The sequence below is a fragment of the Schistocerca gregaria genome, chromosome 3 (assembly GCF_023897955.1).
Source record: "Schistocerca gregaria isolate iqSchGreg1 chromosome 3, iqSchGreg1.2, whole genome shotgun sequence".
Lineage (NCBI taxonomy): Eukaryota > Metazoa > Arthropoda > Insecta > Orthoptera > Acrididae > Schistocerca > Schistocerca gregaria.
The window spans coordinates 230,173,844-230,191,780 of record NC_064922.1 but is presented as its reverse complement, the minus strand read 5'-3'; the positions used below and the strand labels follow the sequence as shown (position 1 = coordinate 230,191,780).

The 17,937-nt window shown below is 43.7% G+C and overlaps 1 protein-coding gene across 1 annotated transcript in view; it reads right to left on the bottom strand.

Moving 5' to 3' along the window:
• The window catches only part of LOC126354438 (uncharacterized), a 432,827-nt gene that overhangs the window by 194,660 nt on the left and 220,230 nt on the right, over positions 1–17,937 (bottom strand). Inside the window, exon 2 of the mRNA XM_050004124.1 lies at positions 7,129–7,277. Within this exon, the coding sequence (XP_049860081.1) occupies positions 7,129–7,228 (100 nt within the window). The 5' untranslated portion in view covers positions 7,229–7,277. The remainder of the gene's footprint in view (positions 1–7,128; positions 7,278–17,937) is intronic.

Here is a 17,937-nt window from a genome sequence, read left to right as displayed (position 1 = left end):
AAATAAAAGTGGTACGTGCGACGAACGTATCCATTACGACAGCGTGATGGAATTTGGAGTTAATGGGATATGGCAGCTGACGAGCGACGCAAGAGTGCCTTTGCTATCAGCACGACATCGCCTGAAGAGCCTTACCTGATCTCCTAACCGTATTGGCTACACTCTAGGTGGCTGGAAAACAGCAGCCTGGTCAAATGAGTCCCGATTTCAATTGGTAAGGGCTGAAGGCAGGTTTCGAGTGTGACACTCACGCCACGAAGCCATAGACCCAAGTTGTCAACGACGCACTGTGCAATCTAGTGGTGACTCGGTAATTGATTGGGCTGAGTTTATATGGAATGGACAGGGTCCTCTGGTCCAATGTCAACCGTGGTAAAATTTGCTGTTTCGAAGAGCGCGCCGCAGCGCGTAGTGTGAAGCAGTCGCCCTCCGTTTCTGGCGGTGGCGCCTCTGTGGCAATCGCAGCTTTGGTGTCTCCCTCTGGTGGGAAAGGGGAAAGGTTGCCTGTTCACGTGCATTTAAGGGCGCTATGAGCTCGCCAGTTTGTCAGTCGGAGGCAGTCCGGGTCAGTCTCTCGTCCGCATTTGAGAGGCATTTAGTGTCTGTCTGTCGTCCGGAGTGCCAGTATGTCTTTCGTTCGGATCAATTTTTACAGCCGGCAGTTGGATCGATCGATCGGTTGGTCGGTCGTGCACTGAGGCATAAGATGACTTGTCCGTCTTGAGCGTCGGCGCATTTGAGGTCACCACGTGAGTCCAGTGGGCCACGCCGTATAGCGAGGGGAGTGGCTTCGCGGTCAGCAGGAGAGCAACAGCAGTCAACCCACATCAGTCTGGCCGGTACGAGCTGCGACGCCGTGGTGTAACTGGTTCTCCGAGCGCTTCTGGGCCCCTTCAGTTACGATCTTGTGCAGCTTGGCTCGGTCCTTTCCTGGTGCAGGGATGTCGTTTTACCAGTGGGCGTATTTCCTCTGCATGGTTGGCTCCGAGCCAGGATTTCCGCCGTCGTGTGTCTGGAAGTGAGTGGGAGACGCACCAGCAGGGCAGTCGCGACGGAGCAGCAGTCGCGGACGGAGCAGCGGGCTGTTGGTCGGTTGGTGCGGACCAGAAAAGACGGGAGATCGGCGCGCCTTCCGGCGCACGTTGAAGCGGCTGGCAGCGGAAGGTTCGGGAGAGCGATTTGTAGGTGCTGCGCCAGGTCTTCTCCAGAAATCGCAGTTTATTAAAAGTTTAGTGATTGGTGGTATATTGTGTGATTTACTCTTGTTAAAGTCTACTTGTTTTCTTGGTCAGTCTCTCGTCCCCAGCTTGCTTGTCTGTCTCTCGTCCGCATTTGTTAGGCAGTTTGTCTGTCGTTCGGAGCTGCCTCTGTCATGTTTGTCGGATTTGGTGTGTTAACGTATTTATTGCTTGGAGTGTAACGGCGTTAAACCTGAAATGTGTTTTGATCTTGCCTATCATCTTGAGAGGCGGTATCGGTGTACTTAATTTGTTTGGCCGACCTTGTAGTATTTTATATAAGATTGTATTTTATAGGCTTTTATTTAAATGATCATTTTAGTATATAAAGTTGCCACCCACTCACCGTAAGACTTGTCTTAGAAGTTAAAGTCAAGTTGCACATTCGGTGGCAACTTAATCTTTTAATTTTAGTGTCTTCCACCATTTCCATACCTCCTACGGGGTGCATAGTTTGTGTGATTGTGTGAATTGTTAAATCTTTTACCTTAAGGTAATCTGGTGTGTTGCATATTTGCACCAGTGTAGTCTTTCTTTTGACTACGCCCGTGTCAAAAGGGAGCGGTAAGGTTCTCAGCCTGAAAGCTCATACACTCTCAAATTTGTTGCTTTCTCCCTCTGAATAGGTTGTAACTTGGTATTTAGAGGGTGCTTTCGGCTTATAATTTTAAATGTTTCTTAAAAAAAAGGCTTTTAGGAATGAAATTCCCATTTGTTAAAAGCAATTTGATTTTGATTTCATCAATTACTCCATCGCAACTACTTCCACTCTCACATAGTGTGATTAAATGTGTTAATGTTCTTGATGAATCACTAGTAAATAAGATAAATTTTAAGAATAGTCTTTGGAATTAAATCAACGGTTCACAAATGAACCCCTTCGTTGACTATAAATGGTTGCGTTCGGCTACTAGTAGACCACTTGCAGCGATTCGTGGGTTTCATGTCCCCAAACAAGGTCAGAATTTTTATGGACGACGATGCGCCATGACACCGAATGATTTGGCCATCCAGATCTCCTGACATGAATCCCACGGACCATTGATCTAACGTAATGAAGAGAGCAGTTCGTGGACAAAATCCTGCACAGGCAACACTTCCGGAAATGTGGGCTGCTATGGTGGTGGCAAAAATGCTCATTATTTATGCAGCGTACTTCCAACGAGTTGCTGAGTATGTGCCACGTCGAATTGCTGCTCTACGCCCGGCAAAATGACGTCCGACACCATATTAGGAGATATTACTTCGGTGTGTGCTCCAGCGACGAGTACAGCTTTGGCTGAGTAAAGATGTTATCGAGACACAGCGTCCGCACATAAGGCCTCCAAAAATTAGGAAGTAGTGAAGCCGTTGCAGACGTACGAGTACACCCAGAACATGCGGGCCTGTTACTGAATGACGGTTGCCTCAATGAATGGCTGCAGTGTAACGTTCCCCGGCACACGAACATCACCCTGACCACACGTTGCTATCTATATTGTGAGGCAGAATTCTAAGGCAGCTGTGGCGCATACGCCACACTGCAAGTATGAAACTGTATTCGCTGCTGCTGTAACGTTGAAAGCTGATACAAAGTCACTTTACCCACTCATGAAAGTAAAGAGACATGGTTATGACACCTGGCCCGGAGTTTGGGAAAAGTGACAGCACTCTCGAGACTCGCGTATCAGATTTGGCTCTAAGAATCGTAATGCCCAGCAACAATATTTAAAGTTTGTCTTGCCAATAAACCAATGAAATGATTCTCTAATCACATATATGTAATATAAAAAGACAGTTTTGGTTGCAAAGTTATTTGTATTATAAATAACGTGTTTCGACTGGTTAAGGCGTCTTCAGGTTTTTGAAAGACTGTCGCAGCATTGGGTATCACCGGCTGGTGGGGCAGCTAGTTCTAACGATGGTAACAATCAATCTAAAGGAAGAACGTTGATTAAAATTCACTTAAAACAGTCCGAGACGGGGGAATGGCTGAGCTCTCACGAAAGTGGGCCCTGCACGGGCAACGTTCTCATATTTTTTCTGCTGTGATTGACTTGCTAGTTAGTTAGTTGTGGAGCGCTGGGGCGTTCTTACTTGAGGCTTAGTAGCGAGCAGATGAAAATTTTTTTCAGAGAATAAGATCTGTGTTTTGTGAATCTGTGAGAAGTTATCTGGAATACTTTATTATGGAGATGAAAACTTTATTTACATGCGGAAGATTTTGGAAAACTTTTAAAGGTAACAAAGACATACGCAAAAATGAAATGTTTGTTTGTCAGAACTATTAACTGAAGGAAACCTTTGTCCCTCATATAACTAATAACTTTCATTATTAGTGGTAATTTGATGTCTTTGTTTTTCTTTATAACACAAATAACGAAATTGAAATGTCTGTTATTTCCGAATAAAAAAAATTGTAATTTTTGGAGATTTGTCATGTTGAGCAAACTTTTTGTCAGTAATCACAGTCTGATTTCCCAAGAACTATTTTCTTTAAAGTGAAACTCCCGTCCATGATTGTTAGTAAACTTTTGAATAATTTTGTCGTGGAGCCACTCTGTAGCGATTCTAGATGTATGTGGTGTTGTATTGTCCTGCTGGAATTTCTCAAGTCCGTCGGAATGCATAATGGACATGACTGTATGCAGGTGATCAGACAAGATGTTTATGTATGTGCCATCTGACAGCGTCGTATGTAGACATATCACGGTTCCTGTATCACTCCAACTGCATATGCTCCAAATCATTACAGAGCCTCCACCATCCCATGTCTCCTGCTGACATGCAGTATCCTTGGTTTCTTGAGGTTGTCTCAGTACCCTACACGTCCATCCACTCGATACAATTTGAAACAAGACTTGTCCGACCAGGCAACATGTTTCCAGTCATCAACAGCCCAATTTCGGCCTTGACAGACCCAGGTGAGGCTAAAGCTATGTGTCGTGCAGTCATCAAGCGTACACGAGTGGGCCTTCGGATCCAAAAGTCCATATCGATGATGTTCCGTTGAAAGGTTCGCACGCTGACACTTGCTGATGACCCGCATTGAAATCTGCAGCAATTTGAGGAAGGGTTGCACTTCTGTGTCGTGGAACGAATCTCTTCAGTCGTCGTTGGTCCCGTTCTTGCAGGATCTTTTTTTACGGCCGAAGCGATGTCGGAGATTTGATGTTTTACCGAATTCCCAATATTCACGGTTCATTCGTGAAATGGTGGTACGGAAAAATACCCACTTCATTGCTGCCTCAGATAAGCTGTGTCCCATCGTAAGTGCGCCGACTATAAGACCACTTTCAAATCCGCTTAAATCTTGATAACCTCCCATTGTAGCAGATGCCGGTCTAACAACTGCGCGAGACACTTGTCTTATATAGGAGTTGCCAACCATAGCCCCGATTCTGCCTGTTTGCATATCTCTGTATTTGAATACGCATGCCTATATCAGTTTCTTTGGCGCTTCAGTGTATGTAGCACTGTAATGAAAACCGAATAGTTCTCACTGCTATCCAGAATTTCTGTAATAGCGATAACCCTCTTTCCTTTGCGCGATCTCGCGTGCAATGTCGTATTTTCTTGTTAGGTGCATCTCAGTAACTTACTTTAATAGTTTTCAGAAATGTTACCCACCCCTAATTCTGAGCCATGTCGGTACACTGTCGATCGCAACTCATGGACGTTCATCTGAGTAGTACCTATTTTGCTAACATCTCGCTTTCTGAAGTCCTAAATGGGCTCAAACGGAGTAATTTCAAGGGATCTAGAGAGAGGAAGGGAAAATACAAGCATCACCATCCGCGAGGAGTGTTCTCTTAAACGATTCTGATGCAGTCAGTGTACCACAGAGAGATGAACTGTCTTGTTGAAGACAAGGTCTCCTGCAGGATTCTATACACCAGCAAACGAATGCATATGATGTCTCGTTTAGCGGCGATTGTATCAGGGAACTCATTTCGTCCCGTCTGAATACCCCTCACACGATAACATGGTTGAGCGGCGGCCATTATGAAAGCGGGTTACCTCTGTTCATTTAGTTTTCTACTTATCTGTACCTCGTCACCGGCGTGAAATAACATATAACACTATATATCCATCAGGCGCGACAGCAACCTGGTTTGAAAATTTCTTCATTGAGTTTACTATATAAAGGCGCGACTTAATCCGATATAACTTGCGGGAGATTCAATCCCTTGCTGCTTAGACACCGACGAACAAAACAGAGAGTTGGCTAATGCTATACAACCTTCAAAGTTTTCTTAGTACGAAGGCACCACGAAGTTACAAACAATTTGTTTATATTTAAAAGCCGGTCAGAGATTAATACTTGACTATCAATCGAACAGGGATTGGATAAAACTATGGAAACACCAAAAACGCAAACCATTGCCGGTGTAGGAAAACCGTTGGTATTCAAAACACCTCGTAGTCATCTCTACGGTTCTCAGGGGAATCTTGTACCATTGTTCCTGCAAAACAGTGCCAAATTCAGGTTACTGTGGTGCAGGTGGATTGCGAACATGTACCTTTCCCTCCAAAGGCTTAATAATATTGAGATCTAGATACTGTGGTGGCCAGGAGAAATGTGACAATTCATACTCGTGCTCTTAAAACTGGTGCTTGACAGAGGGGGCTGTGATCAGATGCCCTGCCGTCTCGGAACACAGCATCAGCATTGCTGAACAAATATTATACAATGGAATCGATCTGGTCAGTCACAATGGTCATATAGCCACTGGCAATAACGCGACGTTGCCGAGTAACAATGAGGCCCATGGAATACCACGATATGGTTGCTCACATCATCACCGAACCCCCGCCGTGTTTTACTCTTGGGACGTAAATATGCCCAGTTGGATGCCACGTTAAATTAGACACACCCGAGCAAATGAGTTTCTTCCATTGCTCCGCATTCCAGTTTTATTGCTTCGGCACTGCTCTTCCCTGGGTACGGGAATTTGCTTCTCGGTGACTGGTTAGGTAATTGCAGCTCGTCCTGCATTTTCATGATTCTGGAGCTGCCTTCGTGTTGTTTTGCTGTTGCCAAGGTGGGAGAGTGCGACATTCAGTTCTGGAGCGACTTTTTTGACTATCGTTCCCTTATTTATCGTCATAATCGTCTTTAGTGACCGTCTGTCACTATCACCCACCCACACACACATTCTTACGCGTTGTGACTTAGCGGATGATGTTTTTCTGCTTTCCCTGTATGCGGCATAACTCTTCGTTAGGTTGTTTTCTAAAACATCAAATATCATGGCTACTTGTTTACGTAAGCACGCACCATACGAGATTGAACAATTCCCCCAGAGTCGAATTCGCTTAGCTCCGACATGATGCAGTCACACCCACACAGAACACTGTTCTCACCACGTCTGACAGTCCGCCCCTATAGCTGAGTGTTCGGAATGAGAGTTTGCCGACCTACGGGCCTGGGTTCGATTTCCGGATGGGTCGGAGATTTTCTCCGCTCAGGGACTGGATGTTGTCTTCGTCATCATTTCATTCCCATTAGGCGCGCAGGTCGCCCAATGTGGGGTCGAATGTAATACGACCTGCACCGAGGTGGCCGGACCTGCCCCGCAAGGTGCCTCCCGGCCAATGACGCCAAACGCTCATTTTCATTTACCACGACTGACCCTTGCAATGTATTGACGAAATTGTACACATGCCATTCATGCTCAGATGCAACAGGGAAACCAGCAGGCTTGGGTAACATCTGCATTTATGTTCAAGCCCGACACTTGGGCGGCGTTTCTATGTTGTTGTCCAACCCTCTGTAATGGCTTCATGCCCAAGCCATGCAGGGACGCCCATGGAGTCGAAATTACTTAATTGCTAAATCATGAGATCAAGTCTTTATTTTTGGATGAAAGAACCGGGTAGACAGGGAAACTAGCAGGCTGGCACTCACCTTTTGGCGTGGGCGCCCAGAGCGCGGCGAACAGCAGCAGCTGCAGCAACAGCTGCGTCAGCAGGGGGCAACACCTCGTTCTGCAGCCCGCCACGGCCATCGCGCCCCCCTCACCACCACCAGCTGGCGCCCGTCCCAGCCTCCTCCATCTGAAACACAAACGTGCGCAACTAAATGAAGTCACCTCAATACAGGCGTTATGATACGACAGTTCCACTTTCCCCTCCATTCCGACCTTGACATCAGAAAGCAATAACTAACACTGGGAATCGTCAAATGGGGCAAACCTGAATTCTTAGCTCCTCTGTTTTTATTCTATCACAGTTTAGCAACTTTTTCATCTTACTGTGGTATCGTCTAAAGATCGCGGTGTCACGTCAATGTTAGCCATGTGAATCGATACCACAGACATTAGCGAAGGCAAACTGTAGAACACAACTACGTACAGGAGGCGCTCCAGAAGACATACGGCTCCCTTTCAGCAACAGCAGGGTCCTCATCATGATGTCAATGCAGTGTCGAGGACACAAGAGCTCTGCACAGTTGCAGACCTCAGCTTCGACAGTCAGCATCCTCGTCTACGACCAACGAGTAGCTACAGTTTAAGATTAATTATGGTGTTTCTAATGTTGAATGTTGTACTTCAAGAGAACAGTTTATTAATTAGTGCATCAAGTGATACACTGCTTGTTAATAATCGTTGTAATTTATCCAGCACTCCTAGAGCAAAGAAATTTGTCAAAGTTACGTAAATCTTTTATTCATTCACGTAGTAAAGTGAACTGATAGTTCATGTTCTCTACTTTGGAGAGACTCCCCTGAGAACAATCCAACAACTCACATTTTGGAGGGATGAAAGTATTTTGCCTGGTCACAACACTAAAACTCTAAGTTAGGTCTGACTTACTAACCACTCTTCTAATTATTCTGCAGTCACATTGTGTCCTCATCGCTTAGGATATTCTGGCAACAGGTTGATTTCTTATACATATTTCGGCCAGTCTGTATTTGCTTCATATCAATTGTATGCACCACTCTACTAATCTTCGCTTGTCGTCATTTGTGCGTTCTCTTTTGATCTGAGGGTGCATCAGCGTCCGTTTCCTCAGCATCTTACGAATTTCGTTATTAAACCATGGCGAATCTTTTCCATCCTTTATCCACTTACTACTTACATAAGTCTGGAGTCCTCGATTTACAACCTGCTTAAACTTTGCTCATAATTCCTCTACATACATCTTTACTGGTACAAAGTGATGTCAGTTCACTGTGTAAGTGACATACTAACGCCGAGCGGAGTGGCCGTGCGGTTAGAAGCGCCCTGTCACGGACTGCGCGGCCCTCCCACTGGAGGTTCGAGTCTTCCCTCGGGCATAGGTGTGTGTGTTGTTCTCAGTACAATTTAGTTTAAGTAGTGTGTAAGTCTAGGGACCGATGACCTCAGCCATTTGGTCCCTTAGGAATTCACACATATTTGAACATATTTTGACATACTAACAGCTGCTTATCTGCTCTGTTTAGCAAAAACACTTTCCTAGCCTTCTTGATTGATTTATTAACATTCGTAATCGTAGTTGCTGTAATGACATCATAATCGCTAATCCCTGTTTCTGACATTATCGATAACGTCCGACCTATTTTGTAGCTACAAAGTCTGAGATATTTCCATTGTGTGAGGCCTGCCGAGCTAGCTGCTCAAGATAGTTTTCAGTAAACGTGTTCAAAAGTATTTCGCATCACTGTCTGTGCGCCTCACAATGAATCCAGAGACAGCCCAGCCTAAACTCAATAGGTTGAAGTCACCTCCAGTTATTGCATGATCTGAGTAGTTACGCGCCACTGACCTTAGACATATTGATTGGCTATAGAACTGTCACAGTGGAATCAGGTGGCCGGTAAACACATCCAATTATTAACTTCGTTTCACCTATATCTGTTATACGCCACCAGATAACTTCACTGTCGCACTCAACATCGACCTCAATACAGACAATATTTTTGTCAACTGCAATGAACACTCCCCCTCCTATGGCCTCTAATCTGTCTTTCCGATATTCGTTCCGTGATTCGCTAAATACCTCACAGCTTTCCACCTCAGGTTTCAGCCAGCTCTCGGTCCCAGGAATAATTGGAACTCGAGAGCTTTCCTGGAGGGCAGTAAATTCAGGAACTTTATTAAGAATATTTGGACAGTTTATTGGTGAAATTTTGACAGTTGAAGTGTCTTTATTCCGAACGCGGTCTGCCTTCCCTTACTGCCTATAGACTGATGAGTGTTCATCAGAGCACATCACACTACTGTCTAGCCTCAAAGACCCTCATGTGCTCTCTACAAGACTCTGCTACCCGAGTAACTGCTTCCTTTGTGTTGTGCACCACTAGCCTATCAAGGGGAGTCCTACAAATTCCCACATGATAACGCAGATCTAGGAATCTGCAGCGAAGGCTGTCACAGAGTCGACGAAGCCATTGGCTGAGACCCTCAACTCGGCTCTGAACCAAAGAAACCCGATCAATTCTGGAACAATGCTGCAAATTGCGACCTCTGCCTGCAACCCACTCGCAAGGCAAGGCTACCAGTCTCCACCATCCCCGCCAGTGCCCATATGATCTGATGATGGCCCTGCACCCTGCATGCTGAACAGCCACAGTCAAGGCCATCTCCCACTCCCCCCTCACCCCTACAGCAGATATACTGAGTGCATATTGGCTTTCTTCCCAGACATGAACTCTGTCTGTCTAAGGAGTTCCATAACATGCGTAACGTTGGAGCTCCTGGTAACTAGTAAGCCCCTCCCCTTTTGTGCCTGCTCGCACCCTGCTGAAAGAGTGGCCACTTATCCACTCACAAGGTGAGTGGCTGAGCTGAGACGGCCAATCTCCACATTGGCCCTCCACCTCAAGCAACACATACGCATTATCACCAACCACTCATGCTGCAGTGAGGGTGAATCTACTGAGTCGGGTGCACTAAGAGGTGCCTTGGAAGCAGAGCCCGTGGGCAAAACGAGTGATACCTGTGGTGCCCCATTCGACGCGCCAGATTCTCTGCCACCACTGTACCCTGAGGCAGCAGCATGAAGGTCACTGACTGTAACTGAAAGCGCATTCAGGTATTTGTGAATTGTGGCCATCTCCTCCTGTGACCGCACACAGCATGTACACATCCTAACCATCCTAGGAAGACTAACTGAAGAGCTATAAAAGCAGACAGAATCCTAGATATGCAACTTGCTACCCTCCTAATGTGTCATCAATGGACGCTGATGTGTTAATGAGTATGTAGCTTGCTATTCTGTGAGCAACTACTGTGCTACAGTGTGAATTAATTTACACTAACAAAAACGTAACATTAGACCTATTAAACGTAAAAACAAGCACGAAACGGTATTAGTAAGAGGAAAACACAGATAAAGGTAATCATTTAACTTTCCGGTCTACAGTCATATATCAGCCAAGAGCTGGAGCATGCTTTCGTCCATATTTTGCTCAACTATAGACAATATTCGTTTGTGAACTACAGGAATTTACAACGCCCGTGATGTCTATAATTCAGTTAAAACAAGAATAAAATCGCATGCCCAGAACTTGGGGTTACACCCTACACGTACAGTGCTTCCGCTAAAGAAGACAGGTGTGGATGAGGAGCTGGGTGACGTCACAGCGTGGAATGTCACGTTCCACCACACTGAGGAGCCTGAAATAAGGAATCCGGTATGTCACATGTTTGCCACCTTGACAAAAATATGGCCTATTAAATGCGACGTCGTCTTACGTCACAAGTTACATACGACCTACCATATTTTATGGCGTTAAACATTGTATTTGATGGGTTTCGTTTCTCATGTTGTTGTTGTTGTTGTGGTCTTCAGTCCTGAGACTGGTTTGATGCAGCTCTCCATGCCACTCTGTTGTGTGCAAGCTGCTTCATTTCCCCGTACGTACTGCAACCTACATCCTTCTGAATCTGCTTAGTGTATTCATCTCTTGTTCTCCCTCTACGATTTTTACCCTCCTCGCTGCCCTCCAATACTAAACTGATGATCCCTTGATGACTCAGAACATGTCCTACCAATCGATCTCTTCTTCTAGTAATGTTGTGCCACAAACTCCTCTTCTCCTCAAATCTATTCAATACCTCCTCCATTAGTTATGTTATCTACCCCTCTAATCTTCAGCATTCTTCTGTAGCACCACTTTTCGACAGCTTTTATTCTCTTCTTGTCCAAACTATTTAACGTCCAGGTTTCACTTCCATACATGGTTTACACTCCATGCAAATACTTTCAGAAACGACTTCCTGACACTTAAATCTATACTGGATGTTAACAAACTTCTCTTCTTCAGAAACGCTTTCCTTGCCATTGCCAGTCTACATTTTATATCCTCTCTACTTCGATCATCATCATTTATTTTGCTCCCCAAATAGCAAAACTCCTTAACTACTTTAAGTGTCTTATTTCCTAATGTAAGTCCCTCAGTTTCTCATAGAGAATGTGAAACACGTGTAAGCTGTTTCAGAGCATCAGCAAATTGAGGATCTCTCGAAAACGCGTAATTTTAGCTACTATTTGTTATAATACAATGACAGGAGACTACATATCAGTAGGTTAAGGCTTCCTGTAGTTGATGTTTTAGCTCTATAACTTCTGTGCTACGACCACATACTGTTCCAATGTTACAGAGCAATGATGATTATCAAATAGGCGTCATTTTGGTACAGTTTGCTTATTCAGTATCAAATGACATTTGTAGATACAGTCTTTAGAGGAAGCGTGCGTCATATGCCAAGTCATTGCTCATATTTTGAAGTAGTAGTTCAGCTGATGGCGTCGCCAGTTGCGCAATAGTGATGAGAAAGGTAACAAGTTGGCGGCTACATCTTAACATGTTTTTACCTTTTGTTTTCTGAAATATTCTACGTCTTTCTTACCAATTTAGTAACAGTATTACCTCAAAAGTCGATGTTCTATATTATAAATAATATACTTGTTTCAATTATTGTTGCAAAGATCAACAATTAGAATGTTTACCCAGTGGCTAGAAATCTTAGCGTGAATGCCAGTATATCTCTGAAAGGGAACACACGCGGTGTAAAGTTTCGTTGTTAATAAACTTTCCGTACGGTATGTATTTACCTGTCTCTGGGTTTATGGACTGGCTCAAGTTTGTATCTGGCTGGTAAATACCTTTCCAGTGATGGTGAGTAGCTTCGAAAAAAATCTCTTCATTTATTAGAAGGAAATTACGAAACTAATCTCGATCTTGAAATTTAAGTGTTGATGTAGTTTATTTCAGAGTGTTGTTAGCCAAAGTAACATTGAGACACTGGATAATTTGCATGCGCAAACTGTCATTAGAGCCGTGGCGGTCGGTGAGGCATTCCATTGGCGGTGCCAAAAAAAACTTAGTTTGGTAGCATCGAACGGAATTTTGTCAATAACCCATATATTCATTATGTCAAACAAAACGTATAGGGAAATATAAATAAACTCCTATTACAACAGCCTCCTTCTTATGCACAGTAAGAGTTTGATGTATTCCGGAGAACGTGTAATAAGGAAGAGGAAGAGGGGAGGGGAAGGGGGCTTGAGCTATCTTTTCCGCACGTCTGCACGAGATATAAAATATAACACCAACTCCGAAAATCTCTCTCTCTCTCTCTCTCTCTCTCTCTCTCTCTCTCTCTCTCTCTCTCTCTCTCACACACACACACACACACACAAATGCACGATCGCGCACACATATCAACAGCACAATTCTTCACTGCTCACAAGGTATGTGCGGCCACTTTTATGTGACAGTCGTAAGTAGGGAGTGCTTTGATATACGGTTGCGTAAAGATACCGGTGGAGATCGAGCCTGAACTACCACGTTAACGACAATGCCAACCTCAGCTAGCAATTGCGTTCTAGCAGTTACCGAATGATTTGTGTGCTCCACTTTGCTCTGAGTTGTGCTTGCTGGTTGTTTCCTATTCTTATTTTGAAATGAGTGCAGAGAGCAATCTTGCTCTGTCACAGGGTTCGAATACGACTCCCACAACACCAGATGGAATCAGCGATCCATGTGTCTATTATTACGTCGGTTCTCCCTTTTAAGTAGCGCAAAATACGGACGTAGGCTGCCAGTCCAGTTACTGGGAGGCGTGGCTTGTCTCCCGACTCCGTTCTTCTACCCCTGACAGCCAAGACTCCTTGTTTGTTTTGCGTTCGCGGCCGACTGCCAGAAAATTGTCGGCTTCAACAAGAGTGCCAGTACGACAAATAATAGAAGCATTATACTCACCAAATGCAGCGACTCCATGACTTTGGGAAGACAGCTTCAAAATAATTAATAGGAACGGTATTGGAAATACATTCTTGTTGGCAAATAAATCTTCAATTTTACACACGAATGACTTTTCACAGGATAGCATCCGTAAGGCACTCAATCTCCTTCCATGGCGTTTCGTAGGAATGTTTTAATTCCCTACAGCATAGAAAAGCATCACAACTTTAACAGTCGCTTCGAATGTGTCACAAAGCTCATCCTCTAGAAACAGCGAAAGAAACGGTACTGCGCCAGAAACTGCTCTCAACTCAGGCCTAGCAAGGAAGACTTGAAGCTCACCCTTCAACATTCTTTTTTACAGAAATGTATATGTGTCAGTAATTTCAAGGTATCTGCTTGGAAAATTTGTGATATACATGTCAAACTGATTCACATCAAATACGTTGGCTGCAGTGAGGTGTCCAGAGAACTGAAAACGTAATTTTATATCAGAAAGGATGGCATCGCACACTTCCAAAGTATCTCTCTTTTTTTGCTCATCAAGAGTCCGTGGCAGTAGTTCCTTCTGAACAGTCTTAGAAATGCTGTTGAACACTGATACTCGACTGAGATGAACTGATCTTTATCCAGTTCCGCATTGAACTGAATTAGCTCACAAAAACTCCCTTTTTTGTGAAGCATTAGATTCATTGTCGTCCGTGAGAGCCAGTTCCAAAAGCACCCACAGAACCGAATACAATTTACAGTTAAATTCAATATATATATTATTTTCGCCGGCCTGTGTGGCCGTGCGGTTCTAGGCGCTTCAGTCTGGAACCGCGTGACCCCTACAGTCGCAGGTTCGAATCCTGCCTCGGGCATGGGTGTGTGTGATGTCCTTAGGTTAGTTAGGTTTAAGTAGTTCTAAGTTCTAGGGGACTGATGACCTCAGATGTTAAGTCCCATAGTGTTCAGAGCCATTTGAACCATATGCTTTTCTATATGTTTGTTGTGGCTTTTAATTGTTTGTCTATATTGTGAGTCTAATTTCTGCTGGATGTTGGTTTTGCCTAGAAATGAAAGACTAAGCACATAATTCATGTGCCGTTGTGACATTTCATATACTTTCATTTTATACCATATATGCCCAGTATCAGTTATTCCGGTTTTACAACGAACATCTCCTCCAAATAACACAAGGGAAGCAGAAAACAGCGTTGGTTTCTTCTCAGACACAAATCCATTTGTTCTTTTGGTAGATTTCTGGATTGAACTTACGGCTGATTCAGATTCGGCAGTGGCGTCCCTAGTGTTTTTATCTGAATTTTTTCACTGAGAGTCCTGTCGCTAAATGGCGTTTTTAATAACTCACTTATTTTGTTCATGCTTGCTATGTTCACAGTCAACTGAATTTTCGCTTACAGATAACACTTTGCACACGGTTATATACGGTCAGTTACCTGATCTCACAATAACTACAACGAGTTTGTAAAGAACTGTATTTCACGAAAGTAACGAGTAGAAACAGAAATGCTACACTGTTCTTTGGAAAGCAGATGCTCAACAGGTGGTGATTACTTTAGTGTTTTTGTTCGTTACCAACATCTCTGCTGTTGTGAAATATAGTAATCTTGTAATAATGCCTCTTAGTTCGAAAATCTAAGGGCATAATTATATTTATAACGATATTTAAGTGTATTATTTCTATATTCGATTTAATTAAGCGTTACTTTGCGTTTACAAATGGATTAGCATTAACTTGCAGAAAGATTGTAATACTGGATTACAGGAAGTTTGCACCCCGATGTATTGTAACATGATCAGTAGTTGGCAGAGCGTGCATCTATAGGTTCTGCACTTTATTACTTTTGGTGGCTCCACTTCCACCATAAGGAGCGTGTACAAACCGAGAGCCGAGCCTCTAACACAGTGCTTATGATACCAGACGGTGCCAATCTGCAGTTGGCTCCAAGCTTCAACAAACTAACGCGAGAGCGCCCGCAGCGAAATGCGTGTCTTCAAATCAGAAAATACATACTTCTAAATAATGTTTAATGGGCAATTCGCTTAGCTTTGTCTTTCTTTCTTTTTATACAAGAGGTACAGCGCCACTACCTCATAAGCCACCCCTGCATTAGACACTACACCTTAACTACATCCAATTTAAAACCGAAAATGGGATCAGTAATTTGCTGTTCAAGGCATCGACGAGTCAAGAATCTTCTTCACAATTTTCTCCTGTCTTCTTCGACAATCGCTAATAAATGTAGCTATTTTACGAGCTTCCATTCACATGAAACTGTGTGGTTTGCGAGCCAAACTGGAGAGTGCTGATATCATGTCCATGTGCCGGCGGTGCTGTCTCTCGTGAAGCCGTCTATCTACGTCCACATCAGTTTTAGCTATCTCGTCCTATACGAGGACAGCTTAACAAATGGTACTCAATGAGGATGATGCAATATTGTGTGCCCTTGGAAGCATCTTACCCCATCGTACTGGCAGGTATAAATTAAGCAGTCACTTTCAACTGTGATTAACTGAAGTTAATCAAGGGGATGTAGGTGGACAGGAATTGCAGTACCACTATTGCAACAATCGGAAAGTACCAAGTTCGACTCCATAACTGCCATACATTCTGCATTCAGGATTTACAAAGTGACAGCTAAATAATAAATATCAAACACTGAAGTCGTAAAGAAAAAGTGTACTAGTTTTCAACATCAAGTTCACACTTTTTAAGCGTCATTTAAAATAAAAGTTACAAAAATGTAATTTGTGGAGCCCTTGTAAGGTTGAGATGAGGAAAAGAATGAAATGCTAACAGTCCGGAACAACAGGGCAGTATGAGGGCGCATTACCCAGCCTGTAGGCCATAGCATATCGCCATGTTATAACGGTGGCGACTAACAGGTTGTCCACGAGCTCCTCTGTGATGGATACAGATTCCACGTGTTGATTGCCCGCAGGACACTGTTAAAAGTGAGGCTGGATAACCGATGGGTCCTGTTTAGAAACTGGGTCCTAGCAGAAGACAGTCAAGGTAGGCTCTATTTAGCGTTGCCACCCTAAACGTCCATTCCTACAGAAAGCTATGCCTGTCTTAAGAGCGAGTTTTGAGGCAACTACCGAGATCTGTTAGGTTGTCACTATCTGGCTATCCTCAATCGCCAACTATCCTCCAGAAATGTATCCCTGAGCTCCTAGTGTTCTTCTTCAATCAAAGAGCTTGTAACGGGCTTGTCTGACGTAGATTATTGTATTTACCGCTACTACCAATCGTTTTGAATTCTGTAAAACCAATTTTTCTTCATTCGTTTCTTTCTTTTTTTCCTGGTGACGCTGCTTATCTTTGCACTGTAGCGACTTTGTGTGTACGGCTGCAAAGTAATGTTATGCCCAATCAGTATTATTGTTTACTATGTAATGTTGTTTCGATGTATGTGTTGAATTTTCTTGTAATTTTAGGAGCTTCTGCCCCGTGGAGGTATAATAAGGGAAGTTTTTACGACGTCACAAACTTAAATCCGACGTACGCTATGTTTCTATGGGCTAACATTACCTGCTAATGGATGTATTTTGATAAAAAAATGCCAGATTGCGTCACTTACAGGTGTATTAGTCGTTCTGATAATTGTCTTAAGTGTAAAGGAATCATATTTCATTCGTAAGTGGACTCGTCCAAGCGATACTTGCTTTTATACACGTTCACAGCGTTTTTGGGAAAAGGATATTGACCGAACGTTAGCAGCCTTTTCATATCACATACTTTTCTTCTTAGTTACTCCAAACGCAAAGCGAAAACAAAGAACAGAGTATAGGGGGAATACCAAATGGGCTGAGGTAGTAATGGGAATTTTGATCGAGGAAGGACTCGTGCTAGGTTAGTCCACGCCGTTGTGCAAAGTCACCGTGCCTAGTTGGAGTAATGGTTAGCGCATCCGGCTATATGTGCGAATACCAGCATTGGCACAAAGTTTCATTTCTTGCTTCAGTCTGCATATATTATAGATGTCTAAGACCTGAAAGCGTCTCTGGAACCACATAACTGCATTTGAAAAAAAATTACATTAACGAATCGAAATGCGTCGTATTATTAGATAAGGTAGGTACGATACGCCACAAAATCGGCTGAGAATGCCTTCCTGATGCTGTATTACTCACAAGAGTAATGTAACATTTACTATCTAAAACTAACATTGCGTGCACACGATAGAAATTAAGAAAAAGAAACAATCGTCTGCTAATGTTTTGGGCAAACTAACTTGGCGGCGCTGGTTTCAAATCAACGTACAGCTTAAGGCTGTAGCACCGTCTCCCCTTTTATACCTCCATGTTTGGACCGTTAGGAAAACTAATATCTGTGAATAATGTTACGGGGACGGAGCCAGTTGAGGAGCTATGGTGAGCTATGGTGTGTTGCAACTAGAGGCAGATGTGAATACTACGAGTGAAACGTTCTGTCGCCATTTGGTGCAATGAACGGTGTGTGGTCTGGTTTAGTATGCACAAAAGTGTCCGAATCTGTGAGAGAGCCAAGCTCGTAATCAGTTTAACTTT